General features: G+C 36.6%; 1 protein-coding gene and 1 pseudogene across 1 annotated transcript; one reads left to right on the forward strand and one right to left on the reverse strand.

Annotated features, from left to right (window-relative positions):
- Window positions 1-181: 181 nt before the first annotated feature.
- LOC113325870 (protein NEN4-like) lies at window positions 182-1979 on the forward strand. Its single transcript, XM_026573736.1, has 5 exons — window positions 182-664; window positions 1043-1089; window positions 1176-1239; window positions 1365-1544; window positions 1623-1979. Exons 1-5 carry the CDS (start codon window positions 215-217, stop codon window positions 1662-1664), a joined length of 783 nt encoding a protein of 260 aa, XP_026429521.1. The 5' UTR covers window positions 182-214; the 3' UTR covers window positions 1665-1979.
- A 4231-nt stretch (window positions 1980-6210) lies between these two features.
- Window positions 6211-9436, reverse strand: LOC113325871 (annotated as a pseudogene).
- Between the last annotated feature and the right edge of the window lie 10501 nt (window positions 9437-19937).

A 19937-nucleotide genomic window follows, 5' to 3' on the forward strand; every position in this document is an offset into this window, starting at 1 on the left:
GGAATATCTCAACTGTACAACCCCATGAAGTCAAGGACACCTTCACCCTGACTCTTAACTTAATTCACAAGACAATCGACCCCAAAAATGGTCTTTCCTTTCTCCCTACTTTGAGGTCACCTCATATGTATAAACTGACATGGTCAGAAGAACAAACAAGAAAATAAATCATAGAAAATTAAAAATAAACTGTGTTGAGAACAAGAAACAACAGATGCTGAAATCAAACATGTCTTCCCAAAATGTTGCTGAAATAGTGTTTTTCGATTTAGAAACAACGGTACCGAGAAAAGCAGGAGCGAGGATTTGGGTCTTGGAATTTGGTGCTATAGTCGTTTGTCCACAGAAGCTTGAAGAATTAGAGAGTTATTGTACACTGATAAGACCCACAGACTTATCGGTGGTTAACCTCAAATCTGGAAGAGTTGATGGAATCACACGTGGGGCTGTTAGAACCGCTCCCAAGTTTGAAGATGTCGCTGACAGGATATTTGGTCTGCTAGATGGTAAAGTTTGGGCAGGGCATAACATCCACAGATTTGACTGTCCACGCATTAGAGAAGCTTTTGTTGCCATTGGACGTGCCCCTCCAGTACCTGTCGGAACGATCGACTCTTTAGGAATTCTGGCCCAGAAATTTGGCAGGAGAGCTGGAAATATGAAGGTAACAACAACCCTAATCATTAAAAAACGAAATGATACAACATCATTTAGAATATTAAAAATGCTTTTACCGACAGTTCCATTATATCGGATAATCTAAAGGTGAAGCAGGAATTACTTTCCGCCATGGTAATCCCATCAAACTACGTTGTAGGTTACAAGAGTAACCTTGTGTCATGGTTTAAGTCAATTTAACTGGAAAACGAAATGGACTAGTATATGTATAAACATGAATTATAGATCTTTTTATCTTCTCATTCATTTTCCTTTTCTGTTATGTTGATGTGCTCTAATGGGCATTCTAGTTTGTTTAAGATGATGGAACACTAAATGATTACAAATTCGCAAATTAATGAACAAGTGGTTCTTTCTTTTTCAGATGGCAACCCTAGCGGCTTATTTTGGATTGGGAGAGCAAAAGCACAGGTAATGTTTTTACTACTAACTTTCATGACAGATAGGAAACTCAACAGAGAGCCAACACTAATCTTTGTTTTTAAATTGCCTAGCAGGAGCTTGGATGATGTTCGAATGAATTTGGAGGTTCTTAAGCACTGTGCAACTGTATTATTCCTGGTACTTAATGCATAGCACAACTACTAATGCTCACTTCTATTGCAGCAAAAAAGTAGACTGGTATTTTATCCGTTCCAACCTATTTTGTTCTGAATTTCTAACATATGGGGTTTATATATCATCAGGAATCGAGTCTACCGGATATATTGGGTTGTCCCAGTCAGGGGTCTCCAACAGTTGCCACAAGGAGTAGAACCAACGGGAGGTTAAGATCATATGGAGGAGAAACAAGTAGAAAATCTCCACCTATTCCTAGCCTTGGATACCATAGAGTACTACCTTATGCACGAAACACTACTGTACAGGTTTGAATCTTCTACAACTTCCTTTTAACTATACAGCATTTTAAGATAAGAAAACTAATCATTTTTAATATTTACCAGATGACAGACAACCAGATCGATATTCTCTGCAAGGCCGGGTAATGGACACCATTAGATAGACAACTTCCTAATAAACCAATCTCAATCAGGGTTGGAATGAAGAAAGAAGCAAACTAAAAACTAAGGTTTCAACTTTGAAACTGGTGATGGAAAATAGAATTTTCCTAATCTACCTAGGTGGCATAAAGCCTGTTCGTACAGTCACTACTAACTCAAGGACTCGGCATTATAGTCTTCTATTATCATGGCTGTAATGAGTTGGTTCACGCTAGAAACATGGCAGGCTCACTAACAAATTATTTTTTATTTATTTATTTTTGTGTACTGATGCCAGTCAATGTAATTTCGGTTGTAACATTCATCTTTCAATTCAAAAATAATTTTCGTACAGTAAATATCATAAAAGAAGTTTTTTCATTCTCTAACAAAGTAATGGAATTCTACGGAAGTTTATATTTTACTAGAGAAAATTGATAAGCATGGTAAGACATTAAAACGAGAACCCAAGAGAGTGGAATAAGAGAAGAACAAGAATGAGAATGCAGAACCTGGCTTAGCACTCCTCAAAAATACAGCTTAAGATCCCCCAAATAACTTGCGCATGGTGACCTTCCTGGCCAATACCTGAATTATCAATAAGCACGATAAAAATTGTAAATTTATACGAAGAAAAGTATATATTTTCAGAGACTACCCAAACTAGTAAGCAGTATAAGTAACAAGTAAGAAGTTAATATAACAGAACTATTGGCACTTTTAAGCAGAATACTGAATAACTTCCCTTGATTTTTATTTATTTTTGGATAAATCATCAAAATTTTCTACGAAAAGCAGCCAAAAGACATTACAAACCAATCAACAAACTAGAAAGACCTGACCAATTACAACACTATACAAATCGAAAGTAATTTTGATCAGGCCATTCTAAGTTAGGCAGAAAAGGAGGAATGGAAACAAAAGTAAGGGACGGCCCTCTGTTAACTGAGCCCCTTTCTTGGTCAATCTATCTGCTGAAAAATTAACTTCACAGTGGTAATGTTTGAATTCAATAGCCTCAAACTGATCTCTTATTCTTTTCCATCTTGCTGTGACACACCATAACTTAGTAATACACTTGACTATCTATGGGGGTGGGATGGACTTGGAATGAAAGAACAAAAACTAAAGTGGAGTGAACAAAAGAAAGACACCATTTCTGCATTTCTCCCTCCTGTCTACCTATACAAAACATTTGAAGGGAGGCCGCTAAAGTTGAAAACAAAAGGCCTAGGGGGAGAAGAGATCAAACCCCTGTACAAATAATCTAATAAGGACCCATTATCTCTCCCACTTCCCCTCTCTATATCTCTAACTGCCAAATGAGGTAACTCAATCGACTTGGGTAGACAGGTATTTGAGGGCCAGAAACAACAAAGTACAAAAGACACTATTCCCCCATAGGTCAGTCACCAACTATATTGGGTCTGCACAAAACACTCCAAACCACTTACCATTTCTGGTAATACAGTCTGAGAGTCACAAGCTTCCATCATCTGCGTGGAACCCCCATTGCCTTCCATTAGTATCACATTTGTTCGTCCCCGCGAATTCAAAATATAATAACAGGTTTGATCACCCAGAAAGATACAGAGGAGTATACATAGATGGGAATGCACATCCATGCCTACACCTGTATTTGTTTTGACTTAATCTGAATTGTTATGCTTAGCCAGTAAATTACAGTGCATCAACTAACCTGTACACTGCTGCAACAGTGCATGCAAGACTAATCAGACTGATCCACTGCCCAACACCTGCAGACCAGCTTATATAATTCCCCCTGGCCCAGAATTACTTGGTTTGGCATACAGTCCACTCTGCCCAGCTTGCAGTTGTTGTTGTGGTTGTGACAGGGTTGAGGTTGCTGAGGTGGTTGTTGCTTTTGCAGCAGCAGAGCCTGCGGAGGTGGAGGTGGTGGTGGTGGCGGCGATGGAGGTTGTGGTGGCGATGGTGATATAGGTTGTTAACCTGATGGTTGACGTTGTTGCGTTATTCCTTAAGTATACTCCGACGATCCTTTCCACTGAGGAGTACCATCACTTGCGGAGGAAAGAACGGGCATGCAATTGGTGGAGGATTCAGTACCCCCTATACTGGGTCTGTTGTTTGAAGGCTGCTGCTCGACCGTGGATTGTGTATGTAGATTATGTGGTTGAAGCATTCTGTGTATATTTGGCTGCTGCTGCTGACCAGACCCGATTGCCACTGGAGGAAGTGTATCATGACCAGAAGTAACAGGTGGGGCTGGCCTTGGTTGTTCGTCAGATCAGAATGAGATGAAACCTGGGGGAGTTGCTTCGATAAAGAGGAGGGTGGTGAACGAGAAAACAGAATTTGCTGAGACAAGGATTGATTTGTTTATTGAGGAGGCACCAACGAATCGTTCGACTGAATTGAGTTTGAACCTGAAAATATACCCTGGTTTTGCATCATATGATGCATGGCCTGCTCACCCTACTCATGTACTTGTTTTCCTGGAGTCGAAGCAAGCTCATTTACATGAGAGGAGGGATCAGCAGAGTGGGTTCTGATGCATTACTGAAGTGCTCCCTTTTCCCATTCCCTTAATGAATTTAGGTTGTTGATGGGATTGAGACTGTTGCCTTTGTGAAGTAAGATGCCTAACAGTCTGTTGAAATTCTGTTGCTGTTGCTGCTGGCGCTGCCACTGTTTTATTATCTGACTAGGTAAGCTACCAGCAGTAATATGGCTCCGACCATGAGGAAAGGAAAATGATGCTGCGTTGTTGCCGGGCTCATGGATGAAGATGATGTTAGGGGCAACTGAGAGTTTGGTGAAGGCAGTGAAGATGCCTGCTGCTGAACCTGAGAGGAGTTTTGTAGTGAAGTTGATATTGGATGCTGGGAGGATTGTTGTTGTTGCTGCTGCAGATGCATGAAATATTGCTGCTGGACTTGCCTATCTTTAGCAATCCGGAGCACGCAAGGGTTGCTGCCTTGAAGATGAGGGTGATGAGGTTGTTGTGGGTGGATGGAAGGGACATGAGAATGTTGCTGCTGCTTCTGTGGAAGATGTTGGACAGGAAATGTTTGACCAGGTGGAGGGGCCATCTGATTTGGAAAATCGCTGCTCAACCCATTGAAAGCAGGATGACCTTGGCTATTTCCTTGAGACACCTGTTGCATCTGAAGCTCTTGCATGTCATTTGCCTTTGATCATCTGGATTTTGACCAGGCTTTGACACAGCACAAAAGAAGCACCATTAGGAAATAATACCGGTAAAAGAGCTTCAGAATAAAACATTACTGCATACTCATATAATAATTTTAAAATACCGACTGCTTGAATTTGAGAGAGAAAATACTATAGACATGATTTTTTTATAACAATATAAAGAACTTACCAAATGAAAATTTTCTACCAAACAATGCACCCGAATGGTGCACGCGTTAAGCAATCTCATTTCCATGTACACTATTTATTTTTACTACCCCTTGAAGAATGATGGAAAAACGTGCAGTAAAAGTTTCAGAAAAGCTCACCCCGCATCATATGCATCGTATCATGAGGTCTAATCATCGAAGTTCCATGATCAGAAACAGATCCATTGTGCATATTTACAGAGTTTGGCATGCCCACTGCAGTGGCAGGATACATACTTCCAGAGGAAACCATATTCAACATTGATGGTGGAACAACTCCCTGAAACCCTGGCCGAGGCATTGGTTCATCCCAGGCATCACTCCTATACTATTTGAACCAGGTACCACGTGAACACCACGATCACCTCCAGTCAAAGACCCAGGCATCGACAAACCAGGGGGCTGGAGATTTCTACCAGACCGCATGTGATTATAATGCATTCTTTGCTGTCATCCATTGGTAAAGTTGGTCTTTGACCACCATATCTGTGACCATCCCAGAAGAACCATCCACGTTCAAACACTTAATCATGCTAAATATGAGCTAACATAATAAACATCAGAAGTATATCGTGCAAACCTAGATGAGGCATTATGTGCAGCAGATGGAGATGGCAAGCTATTACCAAGAGCCATACCAGAAGATCCTTGTAGCACGGACATAGAACCAGAAACAGATCAGAGGTGGGAAGAACTGGACCAACAGAACCTTGATTTGCAATTCCTAAGCTACTACTATAAGATCCTTGATATCCATGGGAAAGATCAGGACTTGCAGCATCACAGAGATCAAGAGGCCTTCATTGTCAAATAGGGACAAGTTAATGTACTGAATTTATGATATACAAGCATTCAATCGAAGTATTAGAGAAAAGCAGTGCAGAGAAAAAAAATGATACAAATAGTTATTGAATTACTAAAGTGTGTTAATCACAACTTACATCAGAGGACCCCCAGTAAGGTTACTTGGACAGACTTGAGAGAGAGCAAGAACATGAGAGTTGTGGACTGACACTGTTTGTTTCTAATCATGATTATCATTCTTCATGAAAACAAATCAAAGGAGAAAAGAAACTATCATATTACTAAACTTCACATAGAAAATAAATGCGAAGGAACATCAAATTTTGCAGCTTCCTTTGAGCACTAGCAGATGCCACCAAAGATCGAAAATAAAGGCTCCGTGATAGATAAATTAATTTTACATGGCCAATACAAAATTAGGAGAGCTCAAACGCCGAAGTTGCAGAGTATTAGTAGCTATCCAGCTTCCGAACTTAAGGTAAATAACAGACCACATAAAAATGGTTTAATGAAGTATAAAAGACTAAAAGATATTCAGCTGGTGACTCCAGAGAATAAAAGAAACTATACCAGCTTATTGACCAAGTTTATCCTATGCTTGTACTTCCAGTATAGCATTTGACACAGCGCACACTCGATAATGACAGTAAACTCCATGATGCAAAAATGTAACAAACCTGTATTTTATGAGAATGTTGGTGTTGCCCAATTCTCAAAGTGAGCCTTAATGGTATCCTCTTCCACTGGACCCTGCAAACGTGAAACAACTGCCTTTCACTACCCTGGTGTAGAAAGAAGCGCCGAGAAAAACAACATTAGTAAAATACGATGGTAGTTCCAGGAATTTACGTTGAATAAACAGATATACAGTATTTTAAGGGGGGAGGAAAAATGTGAAAAATCAAACTATCAAGGAGCAAAAAGCATCATACCTTTGGGATTCCAGGTAAAGTCGACGGATTGGGTTGGGAAGACCCGGAATCATGAGCACTATCTGCCCCATACCAACACTCTTGCCCATTAAAAATTTGTGGCGAAAAATGCCCTGGATGTTTAAATGGGTCATTCACACATTAGCATCTCAAATCTTTTGAACATAATATGGTCAGCAGTAAAAAGGTTTGCAAATTGGTTATAAAATATTGCAAAAGAACCTGGACGACTCAAAATTAACATGAAAACATAGAAAGAGAAGTTTAACATATAGTCACCTTAAACTGCAGAATACTGTTTATAACATCACTAACAAGTTCCCAGTTTGGACCCATATCGAGTACGAGGACAACAAGGGCCTGAGTTACAAACATATAACATCCAGACTTCTTCACAGACCCAATAACAATCAAAAGGATAATTATACAGAAGAGTATTAACCTGGTCAAATTGCATCCATAAACTTCCTGATTCGAACAGCCCAGACGTCATCTGCAAACAAGATAAGTGCGCAAATCCATATTATATCTTACACCCTATCAGTCACAATCAATCACATGCTTATATGAACCCTGAGCAGTGAAGTTACCCCTAGCAGTATAAGTTTTAAAATTAACAGACAGAAAAATCAGCTGACCAAACACAATACGCGTGAAAGAACAAATACTACATACAGTGATGCAGAATACATATAATTATAGGAAAAATTAGTATGCATTAGTGTGGAAACGTGTGTCGAAGTTAACAATTATATAAAATCTTGGCCAATGTGAATAATAGAAATAATCTCCACGAAATCAAAAATGTTGTCAATGTCATGTATGAAAATGGCTACCATCCTTTATGCATTGTCGCGTGACCCAAACAATGATATTTAACCCTTTTATGATGAAGCAAAATAAAAGACATTCTTCATATGAATAGACCGAAGAGAAAACCTTTGCATATAACACGACCGAAAGAAAAAAAAAACTGCATATGCAGTCAAAACCCAATAACAATAAACTGAGTAAAGAGTCTATATTTTCTTATCCAACCACCGCCAGTATCAATTAGGTATCTTGAATACAGAGAGACTATCACTACTGCATAGCGTACCTTCACGCCCTTGGTCTTCCTTCCACGATTCTGCGCTAAGTGCATTTTGAGGTGCTTATTTGGGTTCGTCAAATTATCACTTGGGAAGCTACTGGAGAAGGAAGTGACCCAATAAGAGGATTAACATTTTCAGCAGAGGTATCAGGATAATGTCTTGTCATCTTAGGCTTCTTTGGAACATGTTGGCCACCAATCCCTATAGAAACATAAAACAAAACTCATACAAGTGAGAATCGACAACCAGATTAAAGTACACATCATTAAATTGGCTATCATGAATGAAAGAAGATGATATAGATCATTACCACTGTTTCCATTAGTAATTACTTGCCATAAAAGCATGAATAGAATAGCTGCACTTGAGTCTGATGATATCAAAACCATCTTCAATCCTGACTATTAGGCCCGATTTCGAAGCAAACATAATAGCCAGAATTTCAGCTATGAAGTTAGTAGCACAACCCCAAACTTCCAGCTACAGCTCTTAACACAAGACCAAAGTGATTTCTGGCAATAAAACCAAAATCCGAGGCAACTAGATTCTCTTTTGCTGCACCATCGTAGCAAATGATAATAAAGCCTTCATTTTCCTGAATTGCTCTCACAAGTTTCATTTTCCTGCTCATTATCCCAAAGAATTGCAGAATTTGACCATCATAAACCTCAGACCATCTATCACCATTCAATCTCAACCCACAATCTTTGGTTAAAAGACAAATTCTAATTTTCAGGCAATACCAGACACCTCAAGAACATATTACACAATCGTCTCCAAATATCCTTACCAAAACTGCAATCGCAAAGTCAGAAATGGCTTCACTAATAGAAAAATGAATTCTTCTGAAAACCAGTAACATGTAAACCATGTCATACCAAGACCAAACGATGTCCACAAGAAACGAATTCCAACTTCTCCTAGAATCGTTTCCAGAAGTGAATTTGGACCTTTCTTTATCAAATCCATCTCTTTATTTAGTGTTTTTCTCATCATCATCAACTCTACAAGGCTTAATCATAAAATGTCTTGCATATTACTTAAAAAAATTCTGATTTTTGTCATCAGACATACCACATTTTTTAGTTAAGAAAAACATATTCGGTTGAATCAACCAATTTGATCTCTTAATACTGATAACCTCAGATCTTCAAAAACCTCACTTTTAGGTTTTCTAGTTTTTTCTATATCAGAACTCAGAAGCAAGTAATATAAATGTAGTAGAAGAAGAAGAAAGAAGGCACCTGATTTGGGTATCCCTGGATCCACTTTCTCTTAAGAAATTGAGAACTGAACTTGGGTTTTCAATGGATTTGATATGAGAAAGTTCCTTTGGTGCAGTGATTGTGAAATTAATTGAGCTTAGGGGTGATTCCTTTTGAGTTTTAGGGTTTATAGATGTTGTAGTTGATGAGAATTGAAGTAGATGGTTAGAAAGTAGTAGATATTGATGATGTGATGGACTGCTTTGGGAAGCCATTGCTGCTTCTCAACCTAAGCACCTTTCAATCTCCGATTAAGATGCGTCACCAAATGCTTCAATGGAAGTTTTTTCCGGGGTTTGCCGGGCGGGTTTAACAAAGAGATACGGCCCTTATGAAATGAAAAAATGAAAAGAGCATTGACTCTTACTTGTGTCCGAGGTCAGAGGATCAAATCCTCAGACAAGAATTTGATTTGTCTGGTAAGGGCAAATCCTGTGGCAATGACCATAAAAAAAAAATTGTTAAGCCACGTGATAGAATGGGCATGTGACAGTAGGCAAACAAGATTTTCCACTACCGTAAAAGGATGTTGGCGAACGAATATGAGATGCGTAATTTCAAAAGATTCGCGCGGTGTCATATATTCCGTTGACGGTTTTGCTTTAACCGTTGGCGGGTTTCCTGGAGCCGCCAACATCTACTTTTGTAACGGTTACCGGAACGGCTACTTTCTCCCCTATATATACTTTTAGATTTCATCCTCCAAAAAATCACAACAGTCTTTCATCCAATCAATCTTTTCTTAATTTCTCTCAATTTTCAACCATGAATTCCGATTTTGGTTCTTCTAAGGAATATGGAAATGGATGAAACCTTGTATGACGAAGAGCAAGAAATGTATATAGAGATTTTGCGTCAAATGGATGAAGACGCAATTCAAGATAGAAGGAGGCGAAATTTTATGTTGCAATTACATTCGGGGATGATAACAAAGCCTCTAGAGCAATAAGAAGTTCTGACTAGAAGATGGACGTGGAGATCGAGATCAAAAATTTTTCCACGACAAGATGCATGATTAATATAATCATGGTTGTGTATATTCCTATGACGATTTTCAGCGTCGATTCCGCATGGGCAGCAACTTGACACAAAGAATTATTGTTGAGCTTTGTCAGGTACAAGCTTTATTTAATTATCATTATGATTCACGGCATGTACGAGTCTTTAGTCATGAACAAAAGGTCAATGCAGCTCTCCGAATACTATGTTATTATGGGGTTCCATCGGATTCCATGGATGAGTACATCTGTTAGAGCATTTCTCGGTCGAAGTCATAAGTGTTGTTATCTCAAGCTTGTTGTCAAATTGAATTGTCAAAACTATATCTTGATTTCAAGTCTATAACTAGTTAAGTCTCGGATTAGGATAGAAGATGTAGTTGAGAAACGGACATTACGGCAGTCATCAGTATGTTCTAACCGTTTGAAGGCGAAGATCAAACGAAGCTTTTGGAGAACTTCATCAACAAAAGGTAAGTGAAGACTGAACCACCTATTTCTCAAGTTATATTCACCTTTCTATCCTTGAAACGTTGTCGCATAACTAATTAGACTGTCTTAATCATATCAAGAATTTCGAGTCAAGACTCTTCTTGTAATTAGTCCTCGAAATATGACTAAGCTTAATGAACATTTCATACTTGATGAATTTCGGTTAAGAACAATTTATTATTCGCAATCAAAATCATGATTCAAGATTATCATTCGAAATTAGCCTGGAACAGTGATATGTGTCATTGATATTATTCGGGAATGTTCTGAATCGATTTAGAGAATTATATAACTACTATAAATTCAGATATAAGACAATGTACATATCAGTCTTACAAACTGGGAAAACTATTGTAAGTCTGAAGCCATAATACATGTACTCAGTACACGTAGCGGAATAGCTATATGTCGACAAACAGATTTTTTGTACGCATATTAGTATGCACACCTTTAAAAGTCTGTGAACTCTTGAATCTGGATCGGTACGCAAACCAGTACGCGTACTTGAAAGGAACTGTTGGTTACAAAACCAGTTTGGTATCCATACCGGTACACGTACCAGAAAAGTTCTGTGAACTCCGGAACTTGGTTATGTTTAAATAGTATCCATACTAGTACGCATACCGAAATAGTTCTTTGTTAACCCCGGAACTCGATTATGTTTATATGGTTTACATACCGGTACACGTACTGAAAAAGTTATGTAAACTCCGGAACTCGGTTATGTTACAAAGTATACATACTGGTACACGAACCATGACATAATTGTTCACAAACAGGTTAAGTACTTGTACCTTGTACACCTACTTATCATGTCGATTAAATTCATATGAACATAAAATTATATCTCTGAGATAATTAACAGTTGAATAATCTCTATTTATAAAACACCATAGACATATTTGATCACATGATTGTGTTTTGAGTTTTCTTATAGTTCAGTTGGCTAGCTTCGGCTAACCTTTCAATTGCGCGGAGTCCTGCTGGGATTCAAGAGGCGTGAGGAACGCGACTGTAACTGAATTTATGTGAGGGTTTAATTCGATCTCAACTACATTCCGGTTCGAAGTTAATTGATAGTAGGCTAGTGTTTGTAGCGGCTTGATACAGTTTGGTGTTTAATCTTGACTAGGTCCCTGGGTTTTCTGCATTTGCGGTTTCCTCTTTAATAAAATTTCTGGTGTCTGTGTTATTTTTTTCCGCATTATATTGTTTATTTTTATAATTGAAATATCACATGTACGTAAACCAATCATAGTATCTGTGTTATTTTTTTCCGCATTATATTGTTTATCTTTATAATTGAAATATCACATGTACGTAAACCAATCATCGTATGTTTGTTTGATAAGACTTGATTGATTACTTGGAAAATTGATCTTTGAAATCACCCAAATACTCTCACACGTAAATCAGATTCACGGTCTCTGTAAACTTTCTGATTGTGATAGATAGAGATATAAATCTCGACACTATTCCTTGATTGAGATTCATTAAGTTGAACTCTCGGAATCATGTTGAGTTTGGCCATACATATTGCCTGCGAGAAAGTTGGTGGTGTATTTCGGTACCCCCGCGTTTTCAACATCCATATAAGAAAAACAATCGCATTTAGGTATCTCAAAATGTTTTGAGAAACAATAATCAAGCATTTTGGTCCAACTTTCTTATAAAAACCTACTCAGATAGATGTCGAAAGAATCACTGCTGAAAACAGAAGGGTTTCCAGGAATGCTACGTAGTCTTGATTGCATGCACTGGACATGTCATTCTTGTCCAGTTGAAGGGGAAGGTAGATATAAGGGTGACTATCCAAAAACAACAATAATATTGGAAGCTTCCACTACTTATGATATTGGTTTTGGCATACTTTTTTTGGACTAGTAATTGGCGTAATCGGTCCTGGTAATTGGTGTAACCGATCCTAGTGACTACTGTAACCGATCACAAGTAATACCATGAGAATATGGTAACTGGTCCTGGTATTTGACGTAACCGATCCTGGTAACTGATGTAACCGGTTCCAGTAACCATATTAAGGTAGAACCGATCCTTGTTTTTGGTAGAACTGTAAACCCATGATTAATGTGTTGATATTTGATCAATCACATAGTTCTTGGAAGTCAGATGAACCAATTCTAAACTTGTTTGGAAGTGTGGTATAATCGGTTCCAAGATTGTAAATATGAAAAAGGATTTACAAAGAAATAAGATGTCGACATGCTTTGAACATGTTCAGTATCTCTTATCTTTTATTGTTCAAAGATATTCCTTAATAACTCAAGGAGATCCCGGACCAAAATAAGTTGAGAATCTTTTAATTAAGGTTGTTCATTTTATATACTTTTAATTACCAGCAATTAAAATGCATATCTCTGGGAAATAAAAATTGGTAATGTGTATTTACTAATTGGAGATTTCTAATGAGATTTTGGTTATTTTGGACAGAGCATTTCCAGGAATTATGAAAACCATTTTTGGAAATATATTGCATATCTTGAGAATATTCGGTATTGGAAATTCCTTGGTGTCCAAACTTCCTTGGTCTATAAATACCCAAGTTTGCATTTCGTGCAAACTATCCTAAGAGCCAGCAAAACTACCATGTTATGTGGTTACTGGTGGAGCCGTCTATTCGGAGAGGAAAGTACCTTAATTAGGCGAAATCTCTTACGACCACTCATTTAAAGACTTCTGTGGGATCAAGCTCTACGAGTACCGTTGGTGTGAAACTAGATAACTGCAGTATTATTAGTTTTCGATTTGATTTGATTGACTAACGGTAGTTAAACTTTGATTGCACCTAGTTTGTTTATTCTTGAGAATCTTCTCTTATGATATAAGATTCACTCAAACTAGATCGAAGTGTCGACGGGATCTTTAGAACTTTTTGTAGATCTAAAGACATCTTGTGTGCGTGATCGATCACAAGAGATTCAAGTTGTGGTGTACAGGTGTTTATTGAAGATTAAAGAAGATTTTAAGACAAAGAAGATTTCTTATTGGTTTCATAATCTTTGGTGTGCACAAAACTTGATCGGATAGGATCCAACTATAATCGGTTTATCCTTGATAGATTTGATTGATTAGTTGCGTAGATCGGCATCACTATATAATATCTTGATAAATCCTATTTTTGATTGCAAAATATAAACTCTACTACTTTGGTAGTTGTTGGATAGATAGATCTAAATCCTACAAAGGATTTTATTGGATTAAACAGAAGAGCCTTTGTCAAACTTATATATATCACTGAGATTGAATAGAGTTGTTACCGAACATATTTGTTGTTCCTTTACTGTTTGGAATTAGATCCAAAGGAATTGTTCCAGTGCGTGCAATAATCGAATATCGGAAGCTCATGGATACTAAAGAAACTAGGTGAACTATATGTTTAGTTGCTTGGTCTCAACTATACGAAGTTGGTTTGATTTTGTATAACGGCTTAATTCTGAGTTTATTCAATTCTGGACTAGGTCCCAGGATTTTTCTGCATTTGCGGTTTCCTCGTTAACTAAATCTTGTTGTGTCATTTACTTTTATTTTCTGCAATTATAATTGTTGTTATTATAATTTAAAGCAAATTACACAAACGTTAACTCCATATTACTTGATAGTGATCCTATAGAGTTTGGTTAAGTCCGAACCTATTATCAAGTAATCACACTTTGATTGTTGCATTGTTTCGATCTAGTATCCGTAGACGATCACACAAAGTGTGAATACCGATTCGTTGTCTCGACTCAGTCCATAGATAATCCCATTCGGTAAGAGGACTTATAGGTGGAAAAGTTTAAGATTGTGGTATATTTGGGTACCCTCGTCTTTTCAATTGGTGTCAGAGCAGGCAAACACGAAAAGATCTAACAATTTGTGTTTGGTGCGATCCAACCTATAAGAAATGAAATCGAGTTCACATGAACCGATTTCAGTTAACGTACCGCCAAGATTTAACGAAAAAAAACTATCTGTGGTGGAAATATGCTATGAGATCTTTTCTTCAATCAAGAGATTTTGATACTTGGCTATTAGTCGTCGATGGTTATAATCGCCCGAAAATCAAAAATTCATAAACTGAGTTTAAACGCTTAGTAGATTATTCTAACAAAGAAAAGGCTTTTGCAAAGCAGAATTCAGATGGTTTGAATGTTATTATACATGTTGTAAGTCGTGATCTACAACATCATGTATCAACATGCCAAACTTCAAAGGAAGCTTTGGATAATCCTCAGATCGTATTCGAAGGAAATACATCAGAGAAAGAAGCTAGACTTCAAACTCTTACGTCTGATTGGGAGAACCTTTGAATGGATGACAGCGATACTTTTTAAGAGTTTCATATTAAACTCTCTGAGATAGTTACTGCTCTTTCTCACTTAGAAAGACTATTTCTGAAAAAGATATAGTATGCAAAATTCTCAGATCGTTGCCATCTAGATACGAATCTAAGAAACATGCAATCACAATGGAAAATGATCTTTCAACTCTCTCACGGAGCACTCTCGTTGGAAAATTGAAGATATCTGATCATGAATCACAGTCTATTCAAGCTAAGGGAATCGCTTTTAAAGCTCCAAAGTTTCCAAAAGCACAGTTGGAAAAGGATAGATTAATGGATGATTCTGATGAACGGATTGCAAAAAATTCTGATAATGAAGTTGAACAATCATTATCATTGATCACCAGACAAATTCGAGATCTCTTGAAGAAAAGAAATAAGAGATTCATAAAAGATACTCATTGATCTTCTCGACCCCATGATCGAGTTCCTGTCATGAACAAGAAAGATCGAGAAGAAGATGATGAATATCAACCTCAGTGCTTTAAGTGTAAAGGTATTGTTCATATGGCTAAAGACTGTCCTAATCTTAGGAAATATACTGGAAGCAAGAAATTAGCTGTAACTCTAGACGAGACCTCTGATTCATATGATTATGAAGAAGAGGAAACAACTATATTGCATTAGTTGTCAATATTCCTTCCTCCTCCATTAGTGATTTAACCATTTTAAGAATGGACATGTCTTCCGGTATTAATAAATCATCTAATGGCAAAGGGAATTATAAGACTAAATGCAAAACTGTCTCAAAGAGCAAAATAGCTAAAAGTTGCATATGCAACACCAGTCAATCTCAAGATACTTTGTTATTTCGAGGTAACAAGAAAAAGGTTTTTCATATAATACTAGATCAAGAACACATTGTTTGTTCTAACTCCCAGAAAAACAGAAAATCTCATAATAATACCACCTAATCGGTATTAGTATTATGTCCTCACCTTGTGTGCTGAATCTGTGTTTGAGGAAGTAAAAATTCAAGGCACTTATGTGTATATCATGGGAATAAAAATCTAAAAATATGACAATATATTTAAGATATTCGTATTTATAGGAATACTTATATTTTCGGAAGTATGAAAAATATAAAAAGATCATTCTTCTTCTTTGGTCATTCCTTGTCCGAACTATGAGTCAGGATCAAATGTCTTCTCTTAATAGAGTACTGGATCTGAAAGATCACTCTAAGAATAAGTTTGTACATTCTCTTGATATTGATAATTCAAAGAGAAAAATCAAAAAGAGATATTGGATTAGCAAGAAGGAAAGAGAGAATATGCTGAAGAAAGATCAATGTATTGAAGCATTGACACACTTTTGTGTTCAATCAAAGACAAAATTACATGTTCTTGCAGAATCCTTCACAAAAACTTCTCAACTGCAAAAAATACTGGTTAAGCAACAAGGTTATCTACTTGAAGAAATTCACAAGCTGAAGACTAAAAGTAATAATCTGCCTTCCTCTACCTCTGATGTGAAGGATTAAGCTGCAACCACAAGAAAATAGACATCGATTTTTGATATATTTCAATTATTGTGTAAGGTCTATTGCTGAATAAAACTATCTATTATTTATGAATAAAATTATTATTTTATAATTTTTCTTGTGATAGTTTTTCGATTACATAGCATGTGCTTGAATGCTTTATATTATTGTTATGCGTTTATGGGATGTTTGATTTCGGTTTTCTTAACCTTAATATTCGATCTCATATGATGTGTGAACCTTTATGGTTTGTGTGGCTTTTTGAATTAGCAGGATTAAGTTCTAGCCCGTGTTGGTAGGCTTTATCAGAGGATCATAAGGTGTTCCGATTGAAACTCATATGTGAAAAGTAACGATATGTTGAATCGATTTGTGTTTAACATAAAAACATATGTGTTTCGGGTTTTCAACTTTTTCATTAGCACGCTGGTATAGATTTTAGATAACCAAAATTAATGATTAAATGAAACCCAGTTATATCTGCAAGCGCACATGTCAATAGTAATATAGATAGCAAATGCGGTTCGTTCCCACAGGGAGTGTTAAATACTCTACCAACTAATACCAAAAATTAAATAATCAACAAGATAATGTTTTAATGATTTTTAGAAATTCGGAACAAAATGAAATGATAAATAATTTAAAGATAAACAAAACGAGTGTGGGTTATTAGGATTTTCGGTTTCCACCAATTAATTATGCAAACTCTACTAATCTTTAAAAGTAATATTCCATGCTTTTTCAAATACTGTTTCTCCGCTATAGCTGTCTTCGCTTCATGAGTAGTGATTCTAAAGCATTACCTATCTATCCTTGCATACCACGTCTAGGGATTTAACCGAAGCACGCAGTATCAATTCAAAAGCATAAATAATCTAGAAAATCACATCAACAATAGAATACCAAGCCAAATGAAGAAAAACTACTAATCAATCAACTCATTACTAAGCATATAAATGTAGAGTTTTCATAACAAAATTGGGTTCTACCTAAACCCTAACATGAATCTAGCTAGACATGGCTTTCTCAAAAACCATAAACATATTAAAATCAAACTTTAGCTAAAGAAAAACGAAGAATCGAAAAAAAAAACTCCAAAATCCTTCTCCTCTTTCTCTTCCATCTCTGTGGCCGGGCGCCCCCCAGTATATTTTGAAACAACACATAAATATAGCTCACAAATGAATTCACGTTTTTCTTCTTCATCGCCACATCACCTCCCAATAGAAGTCTGCCACATGTCATGAAAATATAAATTCACCCAATGATGTTGTGCCGCGTGTCATAATATGACGAGACATTGTAAAGTATCACCGAATCTCCACTTTCCATAGTATATGAATTTCATTTAGAAAGCATTATATTTTATTGCATGTGTTGGGTCCCACCTTAACTGTATTTGCAAAATGACGTCAGTTGGCTTCAACTATTCCTTCAGATTCTTTATATAAATATAACAAGAGAACTTATGTAAGGACAAGATATATTAATCTTTCCTTTTTATTCATTTGCATGTGGTCATGGAGGTGATATTCTTCCATTCTTATGCTAACAATAATAAAGTCACTCTTGACCAATCTTAGGTGGCATTAGTGTGCTGGCATCGACTCGCTTCACCATTAAGTCTCACATTTTGATGTTTATTCGCTTGATGATCGAATTCACTTGTACTTTCTTCAAAAGCACTAAAATAGTGTCATTAGTCAAAATATTGAGTCCTAGATAATATAAATATGGGTATAAAATGTAGCACTTTCGTGCTTATCAACACCCCCACACTTATATTTTGCTAGTCCTCGGGCAAAAAAAAGAATTGGCCCGCTACACAGCTGGTCATATGAATATAGAGACCCGCTACACAGCTGGTCGTATCATTTTTTTTCTTGTTTTTTTAGACCGCTACACAGCTGGTCAAATAATAAGATAAATAGAGAGAGACTCGCTACACAGCTGGTCATAGAAAATACCATACAAAAGACCCGCTACACAACTGGTCATGACTCTAAAAACCATAATGATAATAATGTTTTTTTTAAGACCCGCTACACAACTGATCATTTTTTTAGACCCGCTACCGCTACATAGCTGGTCATAATTTTTTTTTTAAATCCTAACCAAAGTGCCACTCCCCCATACTTAAATATTATATTTTCCTCAATGTAATTGAGTCATCCAACGTAGAAATCAAGGTGGGAAATTATAAATTGCAAAAAAATAAATAAACAAATAAAAATAAAAGATAGAGAAAAGGGAACAAATCTGATGGGTTGACTCCCACGAAGCGAAATGTATTGTTTCCCTGCTTTTAATAGCACATAATCTCAAACAAAATGAGGTTGATACCCCAAAGTAAGCTTCCAATCATATATATAGAGTCTGAAAAGTTGGGGATCAACCCAACCAATCCAGTCAGCTGAAAATATGCACCTGCAAAAACTATAATCATCCAAAGATATATGTGAATCCATTCCCCATAAATAACAATCCTTAGTAATCAATCCATGCATTGTAAGGATATGTAAATCATTCACACAAAGAGGTATAAATTTTTCAATAGCTTCTAGTTGAGGTGCACGCCCTAAATCAGGTTCTAAATCAGCGGAAATAACTTTTATGGCTGATATTGGTTCCAGTTGAGCAAAATAGGGCACACGAACATATGTTGGCTCAAATGGAGAAATAATATCATGACTCATAGACCCGTTATCATCTAGAACGGTTTCATTATCAATATCATCAAGACAAAAAAATTCTTAACTTAATGGCTTAAAGGTCATGGTCGAAACTTTCTCGAATGATGGAACTAGTCGAGACTCGAACAAAACTAGAGGTTCTAGTTTGGATTTCCATTTATTGTGTCTAACAGCGGTGTGGAGTCTAACAAGACATTTACTTCACAAATAACACTATCGTCATCAAAATCATACCCAAAATGAGCTAAGCAAACCTCTAATGGATCTCCCAAGTGGCTCTTGCAAATATCTTGCGAGTGCATACTTTCTTTTCGCCCGCACTTCAGACTAAAGTACCTAAAAAAAAATCAAACAAACTGCGTAAAAAGAACTAAAAGAACAATAAAAATAAATTATTTACAAAAATTAAAAATAAGCTATATACAATGATATCAACTAGCGAGTATTTTGCTATCACTCCCCGGCAGAGGCGCCAAAAACTTGGTATAGATTTTAGATAACCAAAATTAATGATTAAATGAAACCCAGTTATATCCGCAAGCGCACAGGTCAATAGTAATATAGATAGCAAATGCGGTTCGTTCCCACAAGGAGTGTGAAATACTCTACCAACTAATACCAAAAATTAAATAATCAACAAGATAATGTTTTAAGGATTTTTAGAAATTCGGAACAAAATGAAATGATAAATAATTTAAAGATAAAAAAAACGAGTGTGGGTTATTAGGATTTTAGGTTTCCACCAATTAATTATGCAAACTCTACTAATCTTTAAAAGTATATTCCATGCTTT

Source organism: Papaver somniferum, unplaced genomic scaffold (assembly GCF_003573695.1).
Source record: "Papaver somniferum cultivar HN1 unplaced genomic scaffold, ASM357369v1 unplaced-scaffold_0, whole genome shotgun sequence".
Taxonomy (NCBI): domain Eukaryota; kingdom Viridiplantae; phylum Streptophyta; class Magnoliopsida; order Ranunculales; family Papaveraceae; genus Papaver; species Papaver somniferum.